The sequence below is a fragment of the Acartia tonsa genome, chromosome 1, assembly GCF_053477335.1.
Source record: "Acartia tonsa isolate MP-2025a chromosome 1, ASM5347733v1, whole genome shotgun sequence".
NCBI lineage: Eukaryota > Metazoa > Arthropoda > Copepoda > Calanoida > Acartiidae > Acartia > Acartia tonsa.
Window position 1 is genome coordinate 35,203,193 of NC_137260.1, and position 13,490 is coordinate 35,216,682.

General features: G+C 30.6%; 1 protein-coding gene across 1 annotated transcript in view; it reads right to left on the bottom strand.

Annotated features, from left to right (window-relative positions):
- Nucleotides 1–13,490, bottom strand: part of LOC145327230 (uncharacterized) — a 379,853-nt gene that overhangs the window by 135,536 nt on the left and 230,827 nt on the right. The window contains exons 6-7 of the mRNA XM_080170817.1: nt 7,008–7,093; nt 6,477–6,634 (exon numbers count right to left, since the gene is read on the bottom strand). Of these exons, the coding sequence (XP_080026943.1) occupies nt 6,477–6,634; nt 7,008–7,093 (244 nt within the window). The remainder of the gene's footprint in view (nt 1–6,476; nt 6,635–7,007; nt 7,094–13,490) is intronic.

Below are 13,490 nucleotides of genomic sequence, written 5' to 3' on the forward strand. Positions count from 1 at the left end.
ATATTTGAAATATTAATATTATTACTGATATCAAAGCATAACTATTCTAAATTTAGATTTGTCTGTCTGTCTGATATTCAAATTATTATGTACCATTACAACTAGTAGAAAAGTATAACCACTCTATAATTAACATTATCAAAAACAACTAAGAGATCAAATCATTGATTCTTAAGAAATAACATCTATTTTATCTTTTTCTCTATCTATCTGTATCTGTTTATCTTCTTTTTCCATATTTCTCTCGCTCTTCCTCTCTTCTATCATGATTAATGTCATCCTTGTTTGTTAATAATCTTAGTTGGGCAAATAACAATAAGAATTTAACATTTCTATGGTCATTTAAAACCATATTATGACAGTAGAAACATAGCTTAGTCTAATATGCAACTATGCTATAACACCACTCTAAAAATGACCTAAGGAATGTTAGCTATGTTTATTTTTTTCTCATGTGAATGGGTGGTCTTTTTTCTTTCTTTCTCTAATTCTACAAAAATTCATTTGGGTTTTGTTACAAAATTACATTAAAATTTCCCACTACAGTTATTCGGTGTCTCTCCCCAAAGTATCAATCTCCTCTTCCCCCTTATTTTTTAAAATAAACTGATAATTTGGGAAAGTGTGTATTTTTTTCTCTATGTCTAGTCCTGCGAGGGGGCTCTTACCCTGCAGTGCCTATACCCTAGAGGGCTACCTAGTACCCAATATACCCTAACCTATGTAATAAATGAAAAACTGCATTGCCCCCTTGAAGTTTCAGCTAGTAATATCTAAAAACCACTTAATAATACATGTCGTATTAGACCGTCTAATTAATATTTGCCATATTAAATTTGTTATATTCATGTAACTCTATACGTATCAACTCTCCTTAATTATGTTTACATGTAAAACAACATTTACAAATAATTTTCAAAATTGACTATTTGTGTATTTGCCTATCTATCTTTCTATTTATCTGTATATCTGTTCATCTATTTTGATTAATTTATCAATATATCTGTCTTTTTTGCACTATATGTTTATTGAATTTTCCTTACTTCTTTATATAATAGCATATCTTTCTATCTACTCTATACACATAATTATAGTTAAATGTTTAAAATAACAGAGGTTGGGACAAACCATTTTTTAAAAAGATTTTGAATTTCTACCAAATTTTTGTGTTTAGCATTTCTTTTTGTTGTCTCTTCTCTAGCTTTTGATTTATTTATGTATCTCTATTACAAGTATAATTGTATCTATTTAAGTATATAATATTAATTGCCCTAATTTCTACCATGTAATTAAAAAATATTTCTTTTGGTTTCTGCATCTTTATTTATTTCTCTGCATGGAATTAAAGTTTTAAGTTTTCATTAAAAATTGTTTGAATGTGTTTTTATACAGAAGCTTCTTTTATTTTGGATGAAAATATTCTTCAGTGTAGTTATTGTGTCGTAAATGTGTCACCAATAACCACTTTTAATTAATTCCATATGGCATATAGTCGACATAAATCATGAAGTAAGGGAGGGGACAATGGGCAATTAATTCAATTCAAGAGTTTTCGCTGAGAATGGCCATGAAATCCAGATTTATCCAGAAAATTGGAAGGAAATTGTAAAGGGTGTGTTGATAAAATTAAGTAAACTACAAAAAAGAAAAAAGTTCCAAGAAAAAAAGCATTCATTTGAAAATTAAATTACCAGTATATCAGACTGATGTAACCATTCTGTAATTAATTACTACAAAATTCTCCCTGGAACTCGTTCAACCCATATTCCTTGATTTTAAATGCTACTATATACATAATTAAATTTAGGTTGTTAGATTGGGGTTCTTAGATTGTTTATTGCACAAATATCACAATAAAGTTTTTATCTATGAAATGATATTTTTTGGAAATTTTTTTTTAAACCAGCCAAATCGTAACAAATTTTTCCGTCTGCTATATTTAAAACTAATTCAGCGAGTTAGAGGCATTTGATGCGCTAGTACCCAAACTCAGTCAGAAACTGTTCAATTCTTGCACATTCCCTTTAAGCCAGTACCCAAAGTCTGAGACTCTTAAAAATTTAATATTCGATCCATTGTCCCCTCCCTTAATCCCTGGATATAAATACTCATTAAATATGTCGTTTAAATAATTTATAAGTAAGCCAAGTGAGAGGGAAAAGGGGTGTTTATCCACCCTTAAACTTTTTACCCCCCCCTCCCCCCTTAAAAAAAAGCTTTTGCGAACTTGATGTCAGCCATGACCAGTTTTGATGAGTTTCATAAATCCGACATAAACCATATAAAAAGCATGTCGTCTATAGAATATTGGCAATTTATATATTGTCTTTTTTTGTATCTCTGTCATACAGACAGATCCTAACTAAAAAGTAGCTTCGTTACTAAAAACCTGAAATCAATTAAGTGAGTTATAGGACAGCTACTAATCAGCCCAAAAAAACCTCAAAATTGTCCCCAATTGTCTAATTGTTTGGGGGTAACGTTTTATTTTGCGGCGTCGTTCTCAAGCGCAAAACTTTTCTACAACTAATAATTAAACGTCAATTGTAGTCTATTTAAAATCTTTTTGCTAGTTTTAACATTGCTTGATGTTTTTTGTATTCTAAGAAATTAAATAAGATTATTTGAAAGCAGAATATGTAAAATACTTTTTTTAAGGCTTCGCTTTGAGTATATTGTAATCCTTGTTAATATATAATGTTTATAATGTTAAGCCATGAAACCTAAATTTTTAGCAACCTTTGTGTAGTTTAAAACCGTAAAACCTATAATTAAAATGTGGTTGTCTGTCTGTCTGTCATTAAAACGGGGAAGACAAACTGTTGTATACTATGCTAAAGAAGATAGATATTTTGATGGTCTCTCGTATATGTTATGTAATGTAGATATATGTATATCTAAAAAGACCCTGTAAAAGAATATTTCCCAACTTACTAATTTCGGAGAGGCTTTGTATTGGTCTTTTCAAGCTAATGTGGGTTTGAAGCCAAAAATAACACCAAAACAAATATATAACCCCCGCCAAACCCCCCCCCCAAAAAAAAAAAAAAATTATATAAAGGAGAGAGAAATAAAGAAAGAGAGATTAAATGCGAATGGAGGGCGGCAGTAAAATAGCAAAAAACCATCCCAATAAAAAAATAAAGTTTCCCTATAATAAAGAACTCAATCAGTTCAGTGGTTAGCAAGATCTTGACAGACAAACAAAAGAATTGCTTTATATGATACTTTTTAGTTGCTTCGTCCCTAGTCTGCAGGAGAGGGCGAAGGAGATCAGGAAATACCACCCTAAGATATATCTAAGCTTCCCTGAAAACCATTCAATATTCTCAGAGATCCTAGGCTTCAGACAAAAACATAGAGAGCATAAAACGACTTAACCCATAAAAGTTACATTGATGACTAATTTGCCTCATCTAAAAATAAATCTACTCTTTTAATTATCTTTGCAAAATATCTATATTATAAAAGAGATAAATAGATAGATAAATATGAAAAATTCTTTTTAGATAGTTTAACTTTTTATCAATATCTTCCTCCCATAGCCTTTAGGGGTTAAGAATCTTGTTGTATCCCAAACCTAGATAATAGGAAGATAGATAAATATGTCTAAGATGCATGGATGAAAAATGGGTTGCAATTATAAAAATGCCAATGCTTTAGTGTTCCTTCAAAAAGACAATCTAAGTTTTTAGCAACTTATCTAGTTAATGTTGATTTAGAGAAATGTTTTTGTAGGTCATACTTAAGACATTAAAAATGTCTTTTTCAAATTCGAGGAAAAGCAAGTAAAATCGAAATAGGAAATTAATAATAAGAACTGTTTGACAAAGGTAACAAAATAGAATATTAGAATATAATCTGCTGTAATAAGGAAACATATAATGTTTGGATTTAAAGATAACCTTCTCTTTTTTCGTTCATTTTATCTTTTTTTCTCTATTTTCTTTAACTGAATGTTATTTTGGAAATTGAAGAAAGAGAGAAAAAAGAAAAGAAGAGAGAGAGAGAAAGATAATCACATTAAAATTAAAATTAATTTCATTCTTTCTAGGAATCCTAATATTTAAAAATATATCTGTCCATCTATCCATCTATTCAACTATCAACCATGAAAATATATCTATCTTTCTATCTCTAGACTAACAAATACCCCAGACTCAAAACCAGTATTTAAGCCAATCGGAATCTAGGAATCCTAATATTTAAAAATATATCTGTCCATCTATCCATCTATTCAACTATCAACCATGAAAATATATCTATCTTTCTATCTCTAGACTAACAAATACCCCAGACTCAAAACCAGTATTTAAGCCAATCGGAGCAATTTGTAATTGCCTACTTGATGTCCGAACAATAACACATAGAAATATGGAAAGAAAAAATTGACGTGTCGTGTTTTGTGTTTTAGTTTTTTTTTTATCTTATCTTAACTAAAAGTAATACCAAATACATACTCTTCTTAATTTGAAATTATCAACAACAAAAAAAATTCTAAGAACAAAAACTTTAACTTTTTGCTATTTTATAGGAATAATTTTGTTAAATTATAACATTTTGCTAATTATGGTACACTAATGCAAAATTATACAAATAAAGAATTCTTATAACTAGGTATTATACATTGATTCTAAACGTAGAGACGTCCAAGGGTTGGGGGAAAGGGGTGTTTTCACCCCCTTAAACTTTGAAACCACTCAAATTCTAAAAAAAATTACAATAGATTACCCCTCGTTGAGTCGTTACCCTTTGAAAACCCCCCAATTCACCACTCTCGAAATAAAAAAGTTTGGACGTCCCTGTTTCCAATAAGAGTAAAAAAAATAAACATAACATGATTAATTTCAAATTAATTTAAGTAAATAAATATCTCATGTTTAACTATTCTTTCCTACCACTCATTTTCAGCGCAGCTACTGCATTCGCACGTCTTTAATATTTCATTAATTGACACAATAAAAACTGTCCCGAATTTGTATTAATTTTGAGGAACACGACTCCAGTTACGTCCTATTTTTCTTTCCCGAAAAAGTGAAGGGGGAAAGAAAAAAAGGAAAGGGGGGAAGAAAAAAGAGATGGGAGAAAAGGTGGTTTTCCCCATCTCTTTTGAAGAGATTTTCTTCCCCCCTTCCCTTTTTCGGGAAAGAAAAATATGACGTCACTGGAGTCGTGTTCCTCAAAATTAATACAAATTCGGGACAGTTTTTATTGTGTCTCATTAATTGAGTATATTACGACATATTGGCTGTAAAAATGCTATAAAAAGCTCCTTCGTGAATTAGTAACGTCCTTGTGTACAAAATAGTTCGTACTTTTGAAATAATTTTTGTTGATATAAAACTTAGTTAGGATATAAGAAAGAACTAATAATAAACAAGACAATAGAGTTATTAACTTTAATTAGTATTTATTTATCTATGTTTAATAGCGCAGTTATGTTATAAGTTTGTTTGTTCGTTTATACATAACTATTGGCTTACTAAGCATATAAGGACTTCTCCCTATACCCTTTAAAAAGGAATGAATAGAAACGAGCTTGAAACCATACCAGGATCTAAGTGAAGCTTCTCGCAAAAGGAGAACTCAGTATGTTCAGTGGTTAAAAATATCTTACCAGGCATATTATACAAAATTATTATTCTATTTATTAGGATATATTTCCTAAGATTTACAGTAAAAATCCTTCAACAGACGAGTTGACCATTAATGCCCCAACCCGCCTCCACACTACTTAAATCTACCCTTATTAAAACACTCTAGGGCCCTAACATAGAGAAGCACTCGCCCTGCAACCCTTGATCAGCTTAAACTAGCTAAAGAACAACAAATCTACATAATAAATAATTTTTTTGCTGGCTTGTTATGTTTATTATTATCCTTGTAAAAATCTATGTATTCTTAATTATGTTTTATGTCATTAAAATTATGACATTTGTCTTAATCTGTTATTACATATTTGCAGGGGTGTGGGACATAATTATAGAACAGCCAAGCTTCTCTATAAGTATCATATATCCCTAATTCCGTTATTCACTAGAAATTAAGTTTAAAATCCCTCATTAAAAAAGGAGTTGCCTACCAACGTACCCTAGTTATAGAGTCGCTACTCTAAAAACATGCTTCGAAGAGAGATTAATAGCGTATGGACAGACATACGAACATACAAAATACAGAATGTGGATGCTGTATTGTCCTAGATTGATTCGGTTAGAGAATTTTAAAATTAAAAAAACCCATTCATCTACCCCTTCTGTAGCCATTGTCAGAGTTTTTTTTGGCTAACATACTTAGACGGACGGAGAGACATATAAAAATAGGCATAAAAATAAAGTTGATAATTGCTCCATAGAATGTTTGCCCTCCCCCCAAAAAATCTTTGCTTTAAAAGATGCTCCCCCCTCTAGGGGCGTAGAACCAATAATATATTATAAAAGAAGGATTTTCATATTTTGACCAGCTAACTATTTGCATACCTTGATTTATTGAAAGGTTTACCCTCCTCGTCCACCTCCTGACCTTCCTCTGCGTCACGTGACCGGCGCGCTTGCTCTACACGCAACAAAAAGTCTAATTGGGAAGTTTTACTGGCGCGCAGAAACCGTCGGAAGTGCTGTAGCTTCAATAGTTCGGCCTAAATATTTAATAATTAATAATAGGAATAATTTGTGTTGGTTTCATTTGCTTTGTCTGTTTTTGTTTGTCTGTTTGTTTGTTGCTGTTCTGTTTCTTTGAATAAATGTCTATTTGTTTGTCTGTCTATACATTTATTATTCATTCATCTATATAATTACCAAATATATATCTATCTATTTTTATGCCTATCAACCTATCCATTTATGTCTCTATAAATCTATGTGTCTATACTTGTATAACTATCTATCTATCCAACTAGCTTTCTATCTCTATTTATATCCATATATCTAGTAAGAAGCATAACCTAGCTTACCTACACTAATTTCTCCTAGTAGAGTTTATCTAACTATCTGTCTATCTACTTCACGAACCTGAGTTAGTAGCCTAGCCTGCGTAGCTACTCTATGTAGATGTCTTCTGGCAGAATACGTAGATTTGGTCAGTCTATTTATATGGCCTGAAACAAGAAATAAAACTTATTGAAATAATTACAAGGGTGGTTTTCAAAGATACAGAATGCTGGTTTTATCAAAAAGAAATATAAAGTTTTAACTTAAACTTTGGTATTTAGAATAAAATGCATATACTATTTAGTAAAAGTTAATCTATGTTTAAGAGGGATTGGAGGATAGAAATTAATCCCCCAACGTTATGGGGAGTTTTGTTTTTGCTTAAAAAATTAAAGATGCCAATGGCTTTTTTGTTTTTATTTAACAAAATGGTATCAATTAGATTAAACATTAGAAAAAAATTTGCTGTGAACATTTATAAGTTATAAGTTTTTTTTATTGATAAAAGTACAACATGCTATTGTACAATAAAGACAATAATGCTTTAAAATGACCATGTTTGCTTAAATTTATGGCAAAATATTATTTATTCATATACCCTATCCCTTTTTCTGTATATAAGAACCTAACCTTTTTTCCTAACATTTACAAAGAGTTTAATCTAGAACTGCAATTTGCTATCCTTTTCATTATGAGATAGATTCAAGAGCTCGGCAGTCAGTCGCGTTAAGGAAATTTACAGCTATTTAATCATTTTTTTTATACTAGAAGCTGCAGCCAGCTGTTTGTAAAGAATCCACAGCCAAACAAAGTTCTGATAAATTTTCTCCAATCTACTAGATATCTTTATTAGTTTTATATGTATCCTAAACCAAATTTAGATTTATAGTTTTTATTCTTAATATTTTGTATGATTTTGAATATGCAATCCTACTTTTACAACTGTTGCATTTTATTACTATTAGAGAGAGACAGTGGGGTGCAGTACGAAGGTGTAAAGCGGTGTCAAAAAACTCCCTTAAATTTCCCTGGGAAAACCTGTCGTACACTTTTTTCATCCACTTATGGTTTCACCCCTCCCCCCTGGTAAATATCTGTGCAGTGCACGCCACTGCACTGATTAAAATGATATATTCGAAGAAAAAAGAGACAAAACGGGTGAGAATAATATAGAGAAGGATTAAGAGAGAGAGAGAGAGAGCGTAAATGAGAAAGAAGGGGAGAAAAAGAGAGAAAATAAAGAAAGCTGAACATAAGTGAGTTTTGATTAATGTTTTTAAACGGAAAGATAGACGAAAATTACAAACTTCAAAGCAGCTTCGCTACTTTAAAAAAAGATGCGATTATGCACTTTGATCAACGGGCCCAAAAATGGCAATTTTATGAGCTACATCAACAGTATGGCTTTTTTACACAAGATTTAATATCACTATTAATTTTAAAGATAGTTAATATAATTATTTAAAGACTCATTCATTAAAACTTTATAATTATACTTTTTGAATTATATCCAAAGCCAATATAAAGTTTGTATTCTATAATAGTTTTAAATAATGTTAGTAATTTTTAAGCCACACTTTGAAATGTGCATTTTTATGATATTCCCAATTCATTTTACACATATCATCCTACATATCTATCTATCTACTATGTATATTTATCTATCTATACTATAGATTTTACACATATCATCCTATATATCTATCTATCTAGTATGTATATTTATCTATCTATACTATAGATTTTACACATATCATCCTACATATCTATCTATCTAGTGTGTATATTCATCTATCTATACTATAGATATTACACATATCATCCTAAATATCTATCTATCTATTATGTATATTTATCTATCTATACTATAGATTTTACACATATCATCCTACATATCTATCTATCTATTATGTATATTTATCTATCTATACTATAGATTTTACACATATCATCCTACATATCTATCTATCTATACTATAGATTTTACACATATCATCCTATATATCTATCTATCTAGTATGTATATTTATCTATCTATACTCTAGATTTTACACATATCATCCTATATATCTATCTATCTAGTATGTATATTTATCTTTCTATAAGATGCATAAAAATGGCTATAAAGTTCTCGTATGCTTCAGTGATCTGTAATATACAGAAAATATCTTTCTATAAAAAGACATTCATATGTAATACTTAAATCTCAAATTACATCTTTAAATACATTTATATTTCTTTTAAAAAAATATGTCAGCTTTTTATAATATTTTTTGTCCAAAAACATTTAATAACTTTTTAATAGTTGACCTATGATTTTAAGGGCACAAGTTACATTTTTAGATTCATTCCTATAGTCATACATTCACTGAAATATTACAGCACAGTAGTAGACTAGTTCTGACTTTAATTCAACTGTTAATATGTTGGTATTAAACATGTATAGGAAGGAGCAAATATGAAAACAGAACTTAGCTAATGATTCATACTTTTTTGTTAGCCCCATAGATAAGAAAATCATAAAATGCTTTAACAGCGCAATATTAAATAATATGGGTGTCTAAATTCCGATTTTCTAAATGATTTTCTTGAGTTTCTATTAAAACAAAAAAAAATATCTTATACTTCAAATGTACATGATTTCTTTATCTCATTTATTAGATTATTATAAACTAGCGGCTACGCCCCTAGAGGCCTCTAGTGGCACTTTAAATGTTTTTGTTTGTTGAAGTCTCTAAGATAATTCTTTATGTTACGACACCTCTTTATGTTACGTTGAAGATTCCGAATATCAACAAAATTTTCGATTTTTTTGTCATTTCTCTTGGGAAGGTGGTGGTACTTTCCTCCAAAATAGTTATAAACCTTCCCGGGACCCATGAGAATCTACCCTGTTAAGGAGAACCCGATCGGTTCAGCGGTTAGCGAGATCAATCGGTACAGACACACAAACACATAGACATCCTGTAACTTTAGTGTAAGGATATAACCATCCTAACTTTATATTCTTTAATTCGTAATTCGTATTTATTATAAACATTTAAAATTTTTATAAATTCATAGTTAGTTTCATGTTTACCTCGAAATAAATTATATAAATACAGAAAGATGTCTACCTAACTACCCAATCAAGCGCTGACTGTTAAGTAAAATGACTTTATGTCTTGACGATATTAAAAATCTAACTTCTAGAGGGTCTAAAATCCGATGAAACTTCTGATAGCAATGTATAATAGAGTGATTTGTCAATATTCAAAAACATTATTGCTTAATTACAAGAACCCTATAAATTGGTTAAAAAAATTTTTAGTTCCATATATTCTAAGGAATTGCCTGTAGAAAATTACTTATTATTCCGTAAAATGCTTAAAATAATGACGTATTTTTCTTTATTCCATTTCCATCGATGTGATAAGTCGGTTCAAATAAACAGTTAAATTTTGTTGTATAAAGCTTTGCTTGAGTCATAAGTAACTGAATATAAACAAATATCTTTGTCTGCTAGAAATGCTTCATTAAGTTTGACGGATTTTGTACTTATTTGACCATCTTGGGGAAATAAATCTTTCTTTTTCTGCTGTTTTAAACATAGCCATAACTATCTTTGTTTGATAAAAAGTTGGAGTATAGTCCCTTTCGTGGCAACGCCTTTTAGACGTATTTCCATGGAAGCTTTTGTCCTACTTCTAGCTCCTGCGGGGGGCTCTAACCCTGCAGGGTAATCACATAACTTGACTTAACCTAAAATAACCTGTCAAAAGCTACTAAAAAATACGATGAAACGCCCCTTAAGAGGCGTTGCCACGAAAGGGACTACACCAAAAAGTTGTCCTAGACAAAGGCATATAAATCCAACATAAAAAAAGGCTTACTGACATCATATAACTTTGTAATACTTATCGCAATAACCTAGGCTATAAGCTAGTTTATAGTTTATGACTGATGGGTGCTTATAAATGGCTTTAAAGATTAAATGTATGTGTGTGTATGTTAAAAAACGGATAAGTAAGTTGTTTTAATTGTAGCTGAACTAATCGAGATGAATAAATATATTATAGTGTTTGGAGGACACACAGAAAACTGTCCCGAATTTGTATTAATTTTGAGGAACAAGACTCCAGTTACGTCATATTTTTCTTTCTCGAAAAAGGGAAGGGGGAAAGAAAAAAAAGGGAAGGGGGGAAGAAAAAAGAGATGGGAGAAAAGGGGGTTTTCCTCATCTCTTTTGAAGAGATTTTCTTCCCCCCTTCCCTTTTTCGGGAAAGAAAAATATGACGTCACTGGAGTCTTGTTCCTCAAAATTAATACAAATTCGGGACAGTTTTCTGTGTGTCTGTTTGGAGTATTAACTTTTTGAAAGCATTATTAATATTTAATTAATATTAAGACCTAAAACTCATATTATGTCCAGCTAAAATGATCCATACTTAAACAAAATTTATTGATTTACTTATAATTTTCTGTATTTTTTAAATAAAAATTATTAAATTGAGAAGATACTATTTTGAATTTTTGTAGGCAAAACTTTTTCCTTCTAGTGCCTTGTTCCTTGATCCCCGATTATATAAAGTGTCTAAGCATCATTAGGCAATTAAACCAATTTAGTGTAATCATGCCTTACATACACACAGACTCTATGTGTGTGTGTATGTGTGTGTGTGTGTGTGTGTGTGTGTGTGTGAGTGTGTGTATGTGTGAGTGTGTGAAGTAATGAGGTAAGAAACTGAACTTCATTGACATGTACCCCATAAAAGTCTTAAGAAAAATAATATTTCAAAGATTAGCTTAAATGAAAACTTACGCCTTTTGAATTAAAAACCAACCCAATATGAATAACTATAGACATATGAACTTCATATTTTTATCCATAAGAACTTTAATAATCAGATGAAAAACGCTAAAATACGACAATATTTATAAAAGAACCTAAATAATCTTCAAATAGAACAGCTAATTATTTGATTAAATATATATAAGAGTAATGGAAATAATCTTCCAAGAAAAATGCTTTTAATTAAAAAAAAAATAAAATTTTTTTTGAACCCCTTGACCCAAAACGATTTCTATAATTTTTTAGCATGTTTGTTATACACACTACACAGTGACATGCACAGGGTTTTGCAATGGGTGTGCATTTCAATAGGGGGGAGAATGCTCTGTCGTCCATTATCAATTTCAAGGGGGAGTTATGATGCCCATTTACACACCCCTTCCGCACGCTTATGATTATATTTAATAAGGGAACTAAAGGGATACGACCATGACCGATAAATTGATGAACATCCCCAATGATGATACATAAAATTACCCCTACTGTGACGTCACCGAAACTTTCCCAATTTTGTATAACTTTTGCGGAACAAGTTCCAATTACGTCATATTTTTCTTTCCCGAAAAAGGGAGGGGGGGAAGAAAATCTCTTCAAAAGAGATGGGGAAAACCCCCTTTTCTCCCATCTCTTTTTTCTTCCCCCCTTTCCTTTTTTTTCTTTCCCCCTTCTCTTTTTCGGGAAAGAAAAATATGACGTAATTGGAACTTGTTCCGCAAAAGTTATACAAAATTGGGACAGTTTCGGTGACGTCCCCTACTGTATATTATAATTAGTGGTTTAAACGTTTAGATACTGAATTGATGAATCAACCAATTAAAATTGATTTAAAGTTAACGAATAAGAAAATATTAATATAAAACTTTAAGGAGTGGTGTAATAAACAGCCCATTGTCCCCTCTCTCGCTTTGATAGAAACCGTATATGTGATTGAGAAGGATCGAGAAATGCAATTAAAAAACAATTAACAAGTCACATTTTCTTCTTTATGTTATATAAATAATATACCAGGCTTTAGTTAATAGGACAATCTGTCATTGAAATTTTTCCAATTTTAGCTCAATAAAAGTTAAAGAAATAGATGTAGAAATATTAATGTATATCTTATGTCAGTTGATTTAAAGCCTTTGGTAAATTGAGACCTAGTAATCTTCGCCTAGATGATCTTTCAAGTTCTAAAATTATAAAAAAAAACATTTTTATGATCTTTGATGTTAAAAATCACCAATATGTTTCATCAGATAATCAAAAATTTCTTAATATCCTTTTAAATAGCACATATTAAATACCAAACATACTCCTAAAGTTATGAAATCACATTATTATTACAATACAATAACAGCTGATTACGGATCACACTCTACTGTAATATTATGGTATTTTAAACCCATAGGAACCACCCTTAAATGGTTCATACATCGGGCTAAAATTACTCGCTTGGGCCCTTTTTGTATTATGTGTTCTCATAAAAAAGGGTAAAATAAAAGCAACAGTTTGTGTCTGTTTACCATAGGATCTCACTAACTTTTGAACCGATATGGTTCACCCTTACAGTGTAGATTTTCATTGGTCCTTGGAAGGTTGATATCTATTAAGGTAGGAGAGTACAATCACCCCTGTAAAAAAATCGCCCCTGGAAATAATGCCCTCCTCCTGAAATTTTTTGTTTTAGACCTCTAGGGCGTAGCAGCTGGTCTAGAATATAAAGAGTAATGTGTCTTGTCCGTCCGTAAAGA